This window comes from Pseudopodoces humilis, chromosome 18 (assembly GCF_049639895.1).
Source record: "Pseudopodoces humilis isolate 2021_Gansu_Grassland_sample_001 chromosome 18, ASM4963989v1, whole genome shotgun sequence".
NCBI classification, from domain to species: domain Eukaryota; kingdom Metazoa; phylum Chordata; class Aves; order Passeriformes; family Paridae; genus Pseudopodoces; species Pseudopodoces humilis.
In genome coordinates this window covers 1,385,805-1,403,215 of record NC_142217.1, presented here as the reverse complement: position 1 = coordinate 1,403,215, position 17,411 = coordinate 1,385,805, and the positions used below count along the sequence as shown (strand labels likewise).

The 17,411-nt window shown below is 54.3% G+C and overlaps 2 protein-coding genes across 2 annotated transcripts; one reads left to right on the top strand and one right to left on the bottom strand.

Annotated features, from left to right (window-relative positions):
• The first annotated feature begins 4,670 nt into the window (after positions 1–4,670).
• Positions 4,671–7,984, top strand: LOC102102171 (olfactory receptor 14A16-like). Its single transcript, XM_088063858.1, has 3 exons — positions 4,671–4,908; positions 5,842–5,966; positions 7,029–7,984. Exon 3 carries the CDS (start codon positions 7,052–7,054, stop codon positions 7,982–7,984), a length of 933 nt encoding a protein of 310 aa, XP_087919984.1. The 5' UTR covers positions 4,671–4,908; positions 5,842–5,966; positions 7,029–7,051.
• Positions 7,985–12,554: 4,570 nt separating this feature from the next.
• Positions 12,555–16,052, bottom strand: LOC106628872 (uncharacterized). The gene is given in 4 exon segments (XM_088063834.1): positions 12,555–13,475; positions 13,478–13,563; positions 13,750–13,822; positions 15,973–16,052. Coding segments are annotated over 3 exon segments (1,053 nt in total). The 5' UTR covers positions 13,796–13,822; positions 15,973–16,052.
• Positions 16,053–17,411: the final 1,359 nt, after the last annotated feature.

Here is a 17,411-nt window from a genome sequence, read left to right as displayed (position 1 = left end):
ATGCAGAGTGCCGTGCTGGGCGCTGTGCCAGGGACAGCCTGAGGCACCAAAGGCACCTTGGCAGCAGCAGCTGCTTCCAGGGCATGGCCAGAAGGCTCCCTTGGCACCCCGGCCTGGTGGCCAGCACTGCAGAGCTGCTGCTTCAGGGCTCATTTCTGGCTGGGCTCTGAAAAGCCACTTCTGCTCCAGGAGCCTGACTGGGAAGTAATTGGCCCCAGCACCCTGGGGACAAGATAATAATGAACAAACTCTTCATGCCAGCAGAGACAAGGCAGGGACAGAGGAAAGGGGAGAGCCAGGCCCAGGGGACATGTCTGCAGTGGTGATGGCTGTGAGGTCAGTGCCACTGCAGCAGCCTGGCTGGCCCTCAGCAGACATTCTGGCCAGGAGGGTTGTGAGGGCACCCAGCACATGAGAGAACCCACACAACAGCAATTCCATCCTTGGAGAGGGGAGGGGCTTTCACTGTGTCAGGTTGCACAGAGCTCCTGCTCTGGGAGCAGTTCTGGGATGTGGCATCCACTTGTCTGGAAAAGCAGTTGCAGTTTTGTGCCACTCTGATTGTAAAATATTTCCTCCTTCTAACAAATCCAAATCCATTCTTCTTCAGCTTAATTATATTGATCCTTGTCAATGCATGATTTGGTAGAAAATAACTTTGACCAGTGTTTCCATTTTTACAGACCATGGAGAGGACCCAAAAATCTCCCAGGATGGGATTTGGAGGCCTCATCACATAAGCAGCAGGTAGAGGCTGAAGGCTCTGGGCTGTGCAGCTGCAAGGCCCTGCCAGAGGCAACTTGTGCAGCCCTTTGGCCATGGCTGCTGGCCCTGGGCCTGAGGCCAGCAGGGGACAAGTGACCCTGGCAGCCCTGGGGCCTCATTGCCTCCTTGTCCCTGCTCAGCAGCCTGGCAGGGGCCGCCCCATGGTGCTGCCCTTGGCATTGCACATCCCCACATGCCAGTGCCCCGGGAAGAGCCCTGAGCAATGAGGGAGGGACAGCATCTGCCTTGCCAGGGGCTGGGGCTCAGCCCTTGGCCCTTGGCATTCCTGAAACACATCCAGCTTTGCTCAGCACCACAGACACCTTTCCCTTGCTTGTCCCCAGCTGCCATCAGGGCCTCCAGTCTTCTGCTCTACCTGGAACCTGGGGACGCTTTCTCACTCCTGTCTCTCATTTCAACTACAAGAAACTTCAGTGTTTCCATCTGACTTGGAGCTCTTGAGAAGTTTCTGGAGCACACTCTGAGGGACTGAGTGTGATGCCAAGAGCCCCAAAAGCCCGAGAGGGTGATGAAAGTGCTGGTGCTGTGTCTGTGCTGCTGAGCTGGGCCGGGCTCCTGGCCCAGAGGCAGCTCCTGGCAAGGGCAGCGCTGCAGAGAGACAGCTCTGGCCAGGAGCAGCTCCTGAGCACAGCCCAGCAGGGCTGGGGCCCTGCCAGGGCAGCTCAGGGACACGAGCAGGCCCAGACAGAGCTGCCAGGGGCTCAGCACTGGCAGGGGCTGTGGGATGTGCCAGAGGGGGCTGTGTCACAGCGGCACCTCTGTGGCTGTGTCCTGGAGCCCCAGAGCAGCTGGGATGTCAGAAAGGGGCTGTGTGACAGCTCCGAGTGGGTTGTGTGAGGTCACAGATGGGGCTGTGACATGACAGAGTTTGTTGTGTGAGGTCACTGAGCAGCTATGGCATCATAGAGGGGATTCTGTGACATCACAAAGAAGGCTGTGACATCATGACATTAGATATATGACACCACAGAGCAGGCTGTGCCATCACTGATTGATTGTGTGACATCACAGACCAGGCTGTGACACCACATGGTTGTGATATGAAATCCTAGTGGGCAGTGACATCCCAGAAAAGCCATGTGACATCTCAGGACAGGTTGTATGACATCACAGTGCCAACTGTGAGATCATAGAGTGAACTATGAAATCAAACGTGGCTGTGTGGAGGATAGGTGACATCATGAAGTAGTTTTGTGACATGTAAGAGACGCTGTGACTTCACAGAGCAGGATGTTACTCCACAGAATGGTGGTGTGACATCCTGGGGCAGGTTGTGTGACATCACTGAGTGGGCTGTGACATCACAGGTGGCTGTGTGACATCACAGGGGGTATTGTGAGGTCACTGGGGAGCTCTCTCTGCAGTGACCCCACCTCACAGTTGCCCCCAGAGAAGTCCAACGCTGCCCTTGGAGCAGCCTGTCTGCACAGAAACACTTCCAGGGCTCTCTGCATTTCCCTTCCCTCACTCTTGCCTCACTCACACACCTCCCAACAACCCACTTGGTGCTTTCAGCTGCAAGGAGTTCAAAGCTTGTCTGTCCTTCAGCAGCTGCTCTAATTCTGCCTTCAGCCAACTCTGGGGTTGTGTTTCTTGTAGAACTCCCTGTGTGTCTGAAACATTCCTTGTGTGGTTCTGCCTTGGGGAAGGGGAACCTCCTTGGTGGCACCTTGGCCTTGGCACACACTTGAGGAGGGTGTCTGTTTTCCATGGGGAAACTCAGCAGTTTTAGATTGCTAAAATCAAAGAAGGAAAACCCCTCTTTGCCTGAGTGCAGCCAGTTCTGTGAGCAAAGCAGGTCCCAGGGGAGTGAGGAGAGACAGGATGGGGCTGGGGAATGTGGAGCAAGGTTGTCCCCACTGGGTCAGACCTCAAGGCACAGCTTCTCTGACCCGGCCAGACCTCCTTAGGAGAGACCCTGGATCAATATCCATCACTGAATGCTGCAATCACCTCTGCTCTAAAGAGAACAGGAATAAAAGACACCTTTATAATAGGAATAAGTATTTCCTAGAAGCTCTTTGAACTATTTCTCCCTAACGATTGTAGGAAACTTTCCTAAGAACTGCACCAGACCAGAGGGAAATTAAAACACAGCCATGATTTGTTAGGACTTGCTTGATCCTAATGAGCCCCGTGGTGCATTTGGAGCTGAGCCCTTGAACCTCAGGGCCTTGAGAGGAGATTGCACAAACCTTTCCAGGAGTCCAAGTCAGAAGAAACACCCAAAGTTTCTTGAGGCATTAATGGATCCCACTGAGGTTCATCCCGAGCACAGGCTCCTCATGGACTCCTTGGAGGAGAGAATTCAAGGCCAGGATTGCACAGAAACCTCCCAGAGACTCAGTTTGGGAAGGAAAATCCAAAGTAGCTGAAAAGCCCTGAGTATCTCAAAGTATTGCTGAGCCCCACTGAGTGTCAATGCAAAGCTCCCAAGGGACTCGTTAAAGCAGATAATTGGGGCCATGACTGCACAAACTTCTCAGAGACTCAGTGTGGGAAGGAAAAAGGAAAGTACCTTAAGAACCTGAAGTACCTTGAAGCATTAATGAGCCCCACTGAGTGTTGTTACTGACAAAGCCTCTCCAGGGACTAATTACAGCAGATAATTGGAGGCCAGGATTGCACAAAGCTCTCAGAGACTCCAAGGCAAAAGCCAAAGTGCTTTGGAAAAGCTGCAGTCCCTGGGAGCATGAAGGAGCCCCCCAGGGCCATTCCTGAGCAAGGCTCCCCAGGGACTCCTTCCAGCAGATCCCTGAGGCCACTGGCATGTGGGCTAGGGGGGATGCTGAGGGCAGGCCAAGGGGGTGACAGTGGCCAGCCTTGCTGGGGCTGTGCCAGGAGGCCCCAGGGCCTCAGGACAAGGTGTCTCCTCACAGCCCTTGCTGGCACAGCATTGGCTGCTGTGGCCCAGGGCACCAAGCCTTGGCTTCTCTTTGTCCCCAGCTGTCATCAGTGCCTGCAGTTCTCTGCTCTGCCTGGGGCCTGGGGACACTTTCTCAGTCACGTCCCTCAGTGGGACCCATTAAAAGGAAAAGGAACTTTGGAGTTGGATTCTGACTTGGAGTTCTTGAGAGCTTTCTTCCCCTCTGTCCTGGGGTGACTTTATGATACTGGTATCCCCAATCGTCTGGTTTATGTTATATATTAAGTTCTGCACCTTTAAGACTGGCTTTGAGAGCAAGAGAGGGGGAAGAAGAAGCGTGCAGTTTGTGTTAAGGAAAAACATCACTCCCACACATCCCGCTCCTGGACTGTGGTGTCTGCAGCACGGACAGACAGCGGGACAGAGCTTCTCTCTGGTTTTTAGTTAGTTCTAGCTAGCTGAGGCAGAAGAGTTCCCTGGACCTTTGTTTGTTTTTTTCCCAATTTTCTTGGATCTGTGCAAGCCTGCTCTGGACTGAACACCCAGCCAAACCCCAGGAGCTCACGCCTGTGGCCCACCGGGGCCTGGGCCTCGGCACTTTCCAGCGCCGGAGGGACTGATAAGAACCTGAGCGAGCCGAGCTACACCACATGAAAAGGACTTTTCTTCCTAGACTGGCCATCCCATCGAACAGCAAGAGGTTTTATTATTTAATATTACTCAATTTCTGTTAAATAAACAGCTTTTTCCACTTCTCTCTAAGAAATTTTTTCTTTTTCCCGGACCAGTTAGTGGGGAGGGGCATTTCCCTAGGGAAATCCCCATTTAGAGTTTTCCTTCCTAATTTGCCCTAAACTAAGACACCCTCCCTCTCAGGGACTGATGTTCAGGGCCTCAGCACAAAGCCCCAAGAGGCTCATTCAAGTCCTGCTGCTGTGTCTGTGCTGCTGAGCTGGGCCAGGCTCCTGGCACAGAGGCAGCTCCTGGAAACCAAGAAGAGCTTCAAAAGCACATTTCTCTTGCTGAGCAGCTCTTCTGCCAGCCCAGCAGGGCTGGGGCACTGCCTGCAGCCACCCTGGGCACAGCCCAGAGGCACAGAGAGCTTCAATCAGTCAGGGCTGGGAAGGTGCTGAGAAGTGCCTGGGGCAGAATCACTGCCAGCCCTTGACACAGGAAGCCTCTGGCTGCAGGACAATGCAGCTGCAGCTCCTGGAGGCATCTCCTCAAGCTGGAACATCCCAGTGCCTACAGACTCTGTGAGTACATTCTCTGCCTGTCCCTTGTGCAGAGCAGCCAGGGGTGCCCAGGGCTGTCCTGCAGAGCAGGGTCCTGCAGCCCAGGGCGCTGTGCTGGGGCAGGGACTCTGCTGCCTGCCAGGGACAGCTCTCAGCCGGCCCGGGGAGCTGCTCCCAGCGCTGGGGAGAAGCTGTGGGGGGAAGGAGCCACCCTGAGCAGGGCAGGTGCTGCTGCTGAGAGGGGCTGTGTGGGGCAGGGCTGCTCCCAGCTCCAGTCCAGCCTGGGCACAGCTCCGGAGGACACTTCCCAAAAGAAGGTGAGACTGGAATTGCTGTAAAGATCAGGAGCTTTCCTGAGACTGTGTTCAATTTCTTGCTTTAAGCAGGGTGGGAAAGCTGAGATGATGACAAAAAGATTTTTGCTTTTTATATATATTTTAATATATTTTTAGATCTGTAAACTATTATTATGTAATTATAAAATTATAATCCTTAATTAACTCTATTAACCTACTATTACATACTTATATAACTATTATCCTTAATTAATTCTATTATGTTTCTTAAACTTTCTCTTAGATTTTAGAACAATAATATGATTTTCTAAATATATTTCTAAAATACTAAATGGTCTTATCATCAGAAAGAGGAGCTACAAGAAGAACATTTTGTTTTCTAACCAGAATGTGAGCAGTCATAATAAAAAGTGGGGCAAAGAAACCCTTGGACCTACTCCAATGGGTTGACCCTTGGGTGTGTAACTGGGGCAGCTGAATCTCCTATTGAACGTTTCTGTTAAATATCCTAATTAGTCAACCTTAATAAATTGTTGAAATAAGGGGCCGGGTGTGCCCCATCCCCACTGGGACACCTGGAAGCTTCCAATAAAGGTCTGGTTTTTACTTTACTGTTCTAACACTGTTGCCAGGAGTTCTTTTTCTCTTTTGATTATAGACGACAGGGAGATGAGAGAAGCAGAAGAGGAATTGTAATCCCAGAATCACAGAACATTCTGAGTTGAAGGGGACACACCAGGATCAGCAAAGTAGTGTTGGAACATTTACAGAGTTGCCAGAATTGTAAGTTTGGGTGCTCAGTCTCTCTGCTGGGAGCCTCCTAAACGGCCTAAATGCACTGCTCTGATATTGTCATTGGTATCTGGGCCTCTCTGGGAGGCTCTGGCATCTGCAGCAGCTGAGTCAGGCCCTGCCCTTGGGATTGCTGCCAGGCAGGTGTGTCCATGGGAATGGGGTGTCCCAGCTTCCCTGTGACCTGTGGGGCTGTGGGCAAAGCAGTCCATGGGAAAGGGGAATGAGCTGAGCCCTGTCCCTGAGATCCCATCATGGGCACACCTGGGGATCTCCTTGCTGTGCCCTTCCAAGCTCTGAGCTGCCCTCCTGGCTGCAAATCTGTGCCAAAGCCTCTCAGAGTTCCCTGAATGTCCCACAGGGAAGGGCAGAGATGCCACAGCTGAGGAAATGCTGTTGGCTTTGCCAAGGGAGCCGTGAGTGTCCTTGGCAGAGGGGGGTGCTGAGACCTTGCCCAGAGACCTTGAGAGAGGGTGAGACATTCAGGGATCCCTCTGCTCTGAGCAGGGTCTGGTTTATGCCAGGGTGACACGGGAGTGTGATTGTGCTCTGATTCCAACCAAAGGTGCAAACCCAGGGCAGTTGGGAACAAGCCCATCCAGGCCCTCACCTTCCCTAAGCCACAGGGAATCCTTTGCCTCTCACATCTCTCAGTGGGAAATTCTGAGTGCAGAAGAAATGCTGGGGATTTCTGACCTCAGAGAACCAGGAATGATTTGTGGGCAGTAAAACAATTCCTAAAACCAACTCCTGACATATTTTAGAAGTGTGTATGCAGATGGCAACAAACCTTTCCACATTAGGAGTCAATCCTCTGACAAATCCTGAATTTACAGCCTTGTCCCTCTCCTGCATGGCCACAAACCCAGGGCAGCAGGACAGTGATGGCTCCTGGAGAGCCTCCAGGCACAAGCCTGGCTGCTTCTGGCACACTCAGACAGCACAGCTGGAGGTCAGGCAGGGACCTGGGTAAAGATTTTCCCAGCACAGGAACAAAGGTGGGTGAGTCCCAGTCTCTCCTGATTTGTCACAGCTCTTTTTCTTCATTAACAGGTTCCCATGTGAAGCCACAGTGCATGTCCAACAGCAGCTCCATCAGCCACTTCCTCCTGCTGGCATTGGCAGACACGCGGCAGCTGCAGCTCCTGCACTTCTGCCTCTTCCTGGGCATCTCCCTGGCTGCCCTCCTGGGCAACGGCCTCATCATCAGCGCCGTAGCCTGCAGCCACCACCTGCACAGCCCCATGTTCTTCTTCCTGCTCAACCTGGCCCTCACTGACCTGGGCTCCATCTGCACCACTGTGCCCAAAGCCATGCACAATTCCCTCTGGGACACCAGAGACATCTCCTACACAGGATGTGCTGCACAAGTATTTCTTTTTGTGTTCTTCATCTCAGCAGAGTTTTCCCTCCTGATCATCATGTGCTACGACCGCTACGTGTCCATCTGCAAACCCCTGCACTACGGGACCCTCCTGGGCAGCAGAGCTTGTGCCCACATGGCAGCAGCTGCCTGGGCCAGTGGCTTTCTCTATTCACTGCTGCACACAGCCAATACATTTTCCCTGCCCCTGTGCCAGGGCAATGCCCTGGGACAGTTCTTCTGTGAAATCCCACACATCCTCAAGCTCTCCTGCTTCAAATCCTATCTCAGGGAACTTGGGCTCATTGCAGTCAGTGTCTGTTTAGCACTTGGCTGTTTTGTGTTCATTGTTTTCTCCTATGTGCAGATCTTCAGGGCTGTGCTGAGGATCCCCTCTAAGCAGGGACGGCACAAAGCCTTTTCCACCTGCCTCCCTCACCTGGCTGTGGTCTCCCTGTTCCTCAGCACTGGCACATTTGCTTACATGAAGCCCCCCTCTACCTCCTCCCCATCCCTGGATGTGGCCCTGTCAGTTCTGTACTCGGTGGTGCCTCCAGCCCTGAACCCCCTCATCTACAGCCTGAGGAACCAGGAGCTCAAGGCTGCAGTGTGGACACTGATGACTGGATGGTTTTGGAAACATTAAACTCCTGGCACATTTCTGCAAATCACTTATAATAAAAATCACCTTTGATACTTCCTGTTAGTTTAGTTTTGGAGGTTTTCTGTGTTTTCCTTTTTTAATCCTGTCCACAAAAAATGTCATTGTTTGTGCCATTTCTCATTTTGTTTCTCTCCACCATCCCTGTGGCCACAGACTGTGTCCATGAGGGCCTGTGCTCTTGGTGGCTTTCAATGAATGAAAGGGTTTCCCAGCAAAGTTTTCTCCAGAGATGCCCCTTTTGTTCCCTTCTCTGGAGCTGCAGCAGCAGTGTCTGTGTGCAGAGCTGGGGGCAGATCAGTGCTGGCACAGCAGCTGTGCCCAGGAGCAGCAGCACTTGGTGTTGCCAGTGCTGCTCCCGTGCCACTGCCCCGCTGCCCTCCTGGCCCTGGTGTTGCTGCAGGGCCTGAGTGCTCTCGGGGCCGGGCACAGCCCTGGGGGTGGCAGTGCCGGGGCTGCAGCAGGGACAGGCCATGGGCACTGCTGGGGCAGCGCTGACGCCTCAGGGCAGGGCCTGGGGGCTCCAGGCTCCTTGCCCAGGCTCTCTCAAGAACACGGCCAGGCCAAAGCTCAGCACAGAAAATCCCCGTGAGCAGCCCCAGGGTGGCCGTGGGCAGGCTGGGGACAAACAGCATGGCTGGGGCTCTGCAAGGTCCCTGGGAGAGATGGGAAGGAGCAGCAGAGCAGGGGCTGATCCATCCCCACTGTGCTGGACACCCCAGGGCAGCGTCCCAGAGCGTCCTCATGGAGCTGCCAACAACATCCCCCCTGTGCAGCCCTGGCCTCTCCCCCAGCTCAGAGAGGTGCCGCATCCTTGCAGGCACAGCCACGGCAGCACTGGCTCAGGAGCCCCTGTTTGCACTGCCCAGAGCAGGCGTCAGCACCCCCATGGTGCTGCAGTGGGGAGATGAACCTGAGGGAGCACAAATGCCATCAGCCCCTGGGGCCAGGAAGGGCTGGGGGGACAGGAGGGAAACCACTCAGGGTTGTTGTGGCCTCTGAAGTCACACAGAAAGTTTGTTCCCATGAGCTGTGAGTTTCCTGTGCCACTGCAGACGTTGTTGCTCAGAGCCAGGGCTGCCTGGCAGCCACCTCCAAACTGCCCTGAGCATTTCCTTTGCTTCCCCTTTGCTTTCTTTCCTCTTTCTGCTCCAGATTTCTTCCTATTGCACACCCCTGTTCCCTCCCCTGCTAACAGCCCATCCCTGTTTGCCCTTTCCTCTCTCATTTCAGTTCCCCACTTGGCACCATGGGAATGTCCCATGGGGAGCAGGATCATCCTACAAGTGCTTCAGGAATTGTCTGCAGGGTCCTGCAGGGCCTCGTGCTGCTCCCTGGCCAGAGGCAGCACAGGCCAGGGGGGCACATCTGGGCTGCTGTGTCTGGCTGTGGGGCTCCCTGTTCTGGGCAAGGAGGAGGAGCTGGAGAGGCTCTGCAGGACTGACAGGATGGCCTTTGGGGCCTGTGTGGAGAAGCTGAGGGACCTGGGCTGCTGGACCTTGTGAAGAGGAGGCCCAGGGCTTATCCTGCACCTGCTCCAAGGGTGGTTTGAGAGAATCACAGAATCAGCAAGGTTGGAAAAGACCTTGGAGATCATCAAGTTCAGCTTGTGCCCTGACATTGCCTTGTCTTCCCTGAACCTCCTCTTCTCCAGGATAAACAATCCCAGCTCCCTCAGCTGCTCCTCACAGGCCTTGTGCTCCAGACCCCTCACCAGCCTTGTTGCCCTTCTCTGGACACACTCCAGCCCCTCCATGGCCTTCCTAAATTGGGGACCCAGAACTGGACACAGCACTCGAGGTGCTGTCCAACCAGTGCCAAGCATAGGGGAAGAATCCCTGCCCTGCCCCTGCTGACCACATCATTCCTGATCCAGGCCAGGAGCCATTGGCCTCCTTGGCCACCTGGGCACACTGCTGGCTCATGCCCAGCCTGCTGTCCATCAGTGCCCCAGGTCCCTTTCTGCCTGGCTGCTGTCCAGCCACTCTGTCCCCAGCCTGTAGCACTGCAGGGGTTGTTGGGGCCAAAGTGCAGGACCTGGAACTTGGACTTGTTAAACCTCACCTTGTTGGGTTTGGGCCCTGGATCCAGCCTGTCCAGGTCCCTGTGCAGAGCCCTCCTACCCTGCAGCACATCAACACTCCCAGACAACTTGGTGTCACCACGGTTCCATGGGGCCCTAGAGTGTCACAATGGTCTCCAGGATTCCATGAGGCCTCCCAGCAATCCAATTTTGGATCATACTGGGAGTGACTGGACTCATACTGGGAGTATCTGAGAATGACTGGGAACACACCATGCACATCATCCCCCATACTGGGGGTGACTGGGAGCAACTCGGAGCACACTGGGAGCCAATGGCATCATACTGGGACTGACTGGGTTGATCTAGTCAGAGGCAACTGGGACCATCCTGGGAGTGCTGCCATGTGACAAGGATCATACTGGAGCTTACTGGGCTCATACTGGTGTTGAAAGGGAACAACTGGGATCTCTGAACACCAAAGGTTCCTTTCCTGCTCACCGAAGAAGGAGCTTCCCAGTATCCATGTGTGAGGGGACCTTCACCTGAACCAGATGCTGTTAGGAGAAAAAGCTGCCTCTGCTGGAAAATCCCACACAACAAGTCAATGCCAACAGAGCATTTTGCTTTCACAACTTCCCTCCTGGAGCCACAGTCCTTTTGGATCACACAGCAAGCGAGAGAACAGCACAAAATACAAGGCTGTGTCCAGTTTTTGGCTGGGTGAGCAAACAGAGGGAGTGCCAGGCTCCACTGCCACAGACTCTCCTCTTGGGGAACAGATCCCCCCCAGGCTCCATTCCAAATGCTGTGCACACCCTGCTGGCTACAAACAACCCCTTCTTTAAGAAGCTGCTGCCAGGAGCTCTCCCAAATGAATGACATCTTAATGATCTTAATGGCAATTTTCTTTCAAAATCAACTCTCTTCCAAAGGAAGAACAGAAAGCCCAGAGCAATCCCAAAGGCACATATGGTGCACCTGGGGAAGTCCTCGACTTAGGGGCCCAGTGGGTTAAAAAATACCCATCAGAAGCCACAGAGTCCAGAGTGCAAACTGCAGCAACCACTTGCTGGATCATTTTGGCTGTGCTGCACACATCTGCAGACTGTCTGTCCCCCTGCCAGGACAGAAGGACACCCGTCAGGGGCTGGGCTGGCTGCTGAGAATGCCTCGGGCAGGAGGATCCTCAGGCAATGAGCAGGTGCCCAGAGCCGCTCTGACACTGAGGCCTCTGTGCCCCCCAGCAACGGGAACACCACAAGGACACGGCAACGTTCCTGTGACATCACAGCAGCAGCTCCCCCAAAAACCACCTGGAAGGTTCTCCTGGGTCACCAAGGAGCACAAAGGATCCTCAGAGGGCACAACCTATTGCTCAAGGGATCCAAGAGGAGCTCAGAAAATGCAGCAAATGAGGACACCCCACAGCCCAGCCTGAACACTGAGAAGGAACAAATATGTGACCAAACCAAAAGAAATACAACTTCTGGTCACTGATGCTTCTGACTAAAACCAGTGTCTCGGTTCTAGAAGACAGGTGTCTGCTAGGGAGGGCAGGAGCCTCCCTTGGGATGAAAGAATGTAGACCCCCCTCCCTCCGAATTATTATAATTTTGAAATCAAGGGGCTCTTAGGCAGAGATCTGGGGATAGGAATAACAGTTCTTTATTAGTATAACCAAGCAAACAAACAACAATAACTACAGCAATAACAACAAAACAGGACCAGGGGCCCCGTGACAGCTTTCTCAGCTGAGACGGGATGGAGGAGAGGTTTTCTTTTTCACAAACCCCTCGGGTGGGCAGTCCTGGTGCTCCTGCAGGGCTCTGAGGAACACTCAGCTGGAACAGCAGGGATGAGCTGAGATCCTGGGACGGTGGCTGAGGTGTATCAGCAGCTCCACAGTGGTGCCTGGCACTGCCACACGTCCCCGCAGGACAGGGGGTGAGAGGCCACCAACAAAGAGGGAAGAAGGAGAAGCAGCAGCAGCTTCTTCTAGATGAAGGCAAAATTCCCTTCTCCCCACCCCAACAGCTCCGTGCCCAAAGTGTCCTTCTCCAAAGCTGAAGAAAAGCCCGCCAAACTGTCCCCACCCTCCTTTTTTCCTGTCCCCTTCCCTCCCTGGGCCCGGCCAAACTCTTTGTCTTTTGTCAATCACCCACCAAGTACCCATAGTTAGGTTCCCTCCCTGCCCCCATCCCCCCGCCCCCGCAACTAATGGGTAAAAATTCCACAGGCAATCCAGAATTAAAAAAAAAAAAAAAGACACCTAACCCCCAACACCTGCCTCTAGCAAGGACCTGAGATGGGATTGAATATAACGAAAGGGCCACGGCCAGACCCTCACGTTCTTTTATCCCACATCATGTCATTGCCATAGGCAGGAAAAGGTACAGGTGTTTTCCCAGCATGGATCACAGGGAACGTGGATTACCAGGTCTCTGCCGAACTTGAATTTTCCAAGGAGGGATGAAGCTGGAGCAGTGCACAAAGCTCTTCCTGTACTTTGAAGCATTTGCAGAGCTTCCCTTACCGGTGCCTCCGTTGGTGTTGGGTCAAGTCAGAGCTCTGGGTGAAGCTCTTCCCACACAGGGTACACTCGTAGGGCCTCTCCCCAGTGTGGATGCGCTGGTGGGTGATGAGGGTGGACTTTCGCTTGAAGCCCTTCCTACAGTCGGGGCAGCGGAAGGGCCTCTCATCCGTGTGAATCCGCTGGTGCCTGAGTAGATGGGAGCTGGTCTGGAACCTCTTCCCACACTCAGGACACTCGTAGGGCCTCTCCCCAGTGTGGATCATCTGGTGGATGGTCAGATGGGACGTCAGGCTGAAGGTCATCCCACACTCCCCACACTCATAGGGACGTTCCCCAGTGTGGGTCCTCTGGTGGTAGATCAGATTGGAGCTCTGGCTGAAGCTCTTCCCACATTCCTCACACTTGTAGGGCCTCTCCCCAGTGTGGATGCGCCGGTGGATGATGAGGTGGGAGTTCCGCTTGAAGCCCTCCCCACAGTCAGGGCAGAGGAAGGGCCTCTCATCCGTGTGAATCCGCTGGTGCACGAGGAGATTGGAGCTGGTCTGAAACCTCTTCCCACACTCAGGACACTCGTAGGGCCTCTCCCCAGTGTGGATGCGCTGGTGGATGATGAGCTGGGAGTTGAAGCTGAAGCCCTTCCCACATTCCCCACACTCGTAGGCCCATTCCCCAGTGTGGATCATCCGGTGGCGGATCAGGCTGTTGCTCCGGCTGAAGCTCTTCCCACACTCCAAGCACTTGTAGGGCTTCTCCCCATCCTGAAGCTGCTCATGGACCACCAGCTCAGAGCCCTGGCTGGATCTCTGGCCGCCTTCCCGGCACAGGGTGGGTCTTTCCTCCTCAGAGTACCCTGGGCTGGGTTTGGAGCCCCTCCTCCTGCAGGATCTCACAGGCTTTTCCTGCCCGTTGGATTCCTTCGCACCATGGAGCTGCTCAAAACGGCCTCTTCCACGAGGTTCTGCCGTGGGGATTTGTCCTCCCTGGTCTCCATCCTCAGCTCCTTGTCTGGGGGAGGAAGGACAAGGAGAGGATGGGATTTGCCTCCGTGCCAGAGGGAAGGGGAAGGAGATCCCCCCAGTGCGTCCCTGGCAGGACGGCGTCGGCAGCGGGGTTGTCCTGCAGCCGGGGGCCATGCTGGGCTGGGAGATGGAGCAGGAGAGAGGGGGAAAGGGGCACTGACTTCCTCCTCACCTGCCGGGGTGTCCTGGGGCATCCTTCTCACAGCCTCCTCCTCCATCTGGACAAGGTCTGGGAATGGGAAATCCTGGTTTGGGAAAAATACAATTCACAAGCACATTGGGTTAGGGGGTTCCTCCTGCCCACATCCATCTCTAGAAATCACAAGCCTTCCATAAAAACCTCCCAAACACCAAGATTCAGCCCTGAAAATGCCTCCCAGGAGTTCCCCATCTCTGGTCTCTCCCCTTTGGTGTTCAGGGTTTCCCCCCTGTCCCAGCTGCTGGGGGTCACACTTGTACTTCGGGTCCCCTGTCTGCTCAGTCCCTGCCGTCCCCAGGCTGCTGGGAGTGCCAGGAATCCAAAAAGCTCCCCCTGTTTCCATCTCCCCACTTAGGGATGCTGGGACCCCCAATGTCTTCACAAGGGGCATTTTCCGCTCAGCTTTGCAGTCCTTAATTCATAAATATCCCCCCCAAAAAAATCCAACCCAGGGACCCCCCAGGATATCTGGGCTGAGCTCCCCCTCTCGGGGCACCTGTGGGATGGGGGGTGATGATCCCACAGGTAGGGGGACTGTAAATTCAGGGAGTTCTTGACCTCTTGGTTCATTCTCCTTTCCCTGATCCTCCTTTGTCCCTCCTCTTCCTGTTGAAGTTCATTTAAAAAATTATGGTCTGTCCCAAGGGAAGAACTCACCCTTGGTTTTGTATAAGGTCAGTCCCTACCTAACCTCCCTTTTCTTTTCCCTATCCCATTGGCTGTAACCCCCCTGTATCCCCTGGCCAGCCCCTTCCCCAAGTTTAAGAGATAGCACCCGAGGAATCTCAGCCTCTTTCTTGCCCCAGGTGATCCACATACAATGAACCCAGGACCAAATCTCGTAAGTCTGAGCCTTCTTTGTCTGAAATACCTTAGGTCCATGTTGGATATATTTTGAGACCCCTTCCTGCCCGTGTTCTGTGAAGGGTGGACACATCCCCATGGGGGACAAGAATGAAGGAGTTTGTGGAGTACTTACAACATCTTCCTCCCTCTCCTCCCCTTCCATCCCTCCTCCTTCCCCTCCCTAATGCCACCTCCTGCTCCTACTTCCATCCCTTCTCTCTCTCCTTCTTCACCCCTCCTCTTCCATCCCTCCTCCTCCTCCCCCAGGAGCAGTGACACCCTCGGTGCCCCGTTCCCAAACCCCTCACAGCCCACGGCAGGAGCGGGGATGGAGCCGGGACAGGTCGGGATGGGCAGCGCGGGGCTCTCAGCTGCTCCCACCCGCTGGGGACGGGGGGAACCCGGCCCGGGGAAAAGGAGAGGGAAACTGGGAAAATTGGGGGCTGCAGATCCAGCCTGGGGCTGGCTGGGGACCCTGGCTGGGGACTGCCAGCCCTTGGGGCTCCTCTGGGGAGATGTGGGAGGGGGGAACACAGAGAGGGCCGGGGGATCCCAGGAGTGGCAGCACTGGCAGGGACTGGTTTGTACTGGGATCATCCTGGCAGTGGCTGAGATTGCACTGGCTGTGTACTGACATCATACTGGGATCATACTGGGAGCAGCTGGGCCCACGCCAAGAGAGACTGTGATCACACTGAGGGAGACTGGAATCATATTGGGATGATACTGGCAGTGAATAGGAGCCTACAGGGGGAAACTGAGACCAGGTTGGGGGCAAATGGGATATACTGGGAGTTACTGAGATCATGCTAAGGCTGACTGTGAGCACCTGTGAGCAACTGGGGTCATGCCAGGAGCAACTGGCAGGAACTGGGAGTTCCTGGGTGCATGCTGGGGGTAACTGGAAGCAACAGGACTTATACTGGGATGAACTGGGATCATGCTGGAGGTGAATACGATCATACTGGCAGGGAGTCCAACTCCACTGAGGCTGACTGGGAGTGGTTGAGAGTAAATGGGATCATGCTAGAAGGAACTGGGAATATGCCCTGCGCTCCCCAGAACCCCGGGATCGCCCCCCATATGTCCCATGTGTCCCCCAAACCCTCCAGGATCCCCGAGTGCCCCCTCAGTGCCTGTTCGGGACCCCCCAAAGCGTCTCTGGATCCCCGAATGCTCCCGACCCCACAGATGCCCCTTCCAGCCACTCCTGGGAATTCATCTCCCATCATCCCACAACACAGCTCCGCGCCCAAACCTCCTGCCGTGCCCCGCGCCCTAAAGAGCCCGGTTACGGCTCCCCAGGTTCCCCCCAAGTGCTCCCGAGCCGTATACATTCGCCCCGAGCACCTGCAGCCACGGCTCGGACGCAAAAGTCTTCTCCAAGCGCTTCCCCACACCGCCGAACGCGCCTTCCGAGCCACTTCCGGAACTACAGCTCCCATCATGCTCCGCGGCGCCCATAGAGCGCTATTCCAGCCGGGACTTCATCTCCCGTCATGCGCCGCGCCTCACCGGAACCCATTGGAGCTGTGCCTTCAACTCCCGTGATGCTCCGCGGCCCCATCAAACCGTATTATACCGGCGCCTACAACTCCCATCATCCCCCGCGGCCCAGAGATTCCCTGTTACAGCCCCCCAAGTGCCCGCCCGGACCCCGAAGGGCCCCCAGATTCCCCTCCCTGACCTCCAAGTGCCCCCCTGGACCCCAAAGTGCTCCCCCTGACCCCGAAGTGTCCCACAGAATCCCCAAGTGCCCCTCCAAGTGCCCACCCGGCTCCCCCAAGTGTCCTCCAGACCCGCAAGTTCTCTCTAAATTCCCTCCCCAGACCCAAAACTGCTCCACATGTTTCCCAGAAAAGTCTCCGTGGACCCCAAAGTGGCCCCTTTTACTCTGTCTGAGAATAATTTAAAAATGATGATCAAAGAACTAAAAATAGGAGTAATTAGCATAAAGAGGGAGAAATAGTAGTCAATTAATTAATGAAGGGAATTGTACTTTGAACCAAGGACCAATAATGTTTTTAAATGCTAAAAATCTATCAATTCTTTTATATAAATATAAAAATTAGGTTATAAAAATACAGAATAAAATTATTATAAAAATTAAAATTTTATTTTTATTAATTTATTAGATTTTAATAATAAAGAAAAGTTGATAAATGTTTTCAATGCTTTGGGATGTCAGTCCCAGGTGGGCGATGTCAGACATGCTGAGGCTCGGGGTGAGGAGCAGGTTGTCCAAACAGGGGCAGCCCACAAGGGGCTCATTCTTCTCTGTGACCAGACCTCCTCAGGAGACATTCAGCATCAGGATCACTTGGGGAATGCTTCTGTCACCTCTTCTCTCAACTAGAAAATTAAAAAAAATATCCCCTTGATTGTAAAAAAAAAAGAAAAGTGGCGGATTTTCAAATCTTCCTCCTTAACAGAACTCCAAACTGACTCCAAGCAGCTGCACAAGCCTTGGACTTGAAGACAATGGAAGGAAGAGAAAGAGCCCCCGAGGCTTTCTGTATTTTAATGAACCCCAGGGTGCATTTGGGGCTGAGTCCAGGACCCTCAGGCACTGAGAGAAGGTTGAAGGAGCTGCTCAAGGAGTCAGAAGCAAAACTCCAAGTCCCTTGGAGCATCCCTGGGCCCCACTGACTGCCGGCTCCTGGCACACTCAGCCATGGCATGGTCCAGTCTCACGCTGGGACACCTCCTGCACCAAAATTCTACCCTGGCAGGGACTTTTCTTTCTCCTCCCCTCCCGGCTGAAGCTGCCAAGCTGCACTTTGGGGAGG

Excerpts from the sequence above, each read along its gene's own strand:
- LOC102102171 (XM_088063858.1), top strand. The coding sequence starts at position 7,052 with ATGTCCAACAGCAGCTCCATCAGCCACTTCCTCCTGCTGGCATTGGCA.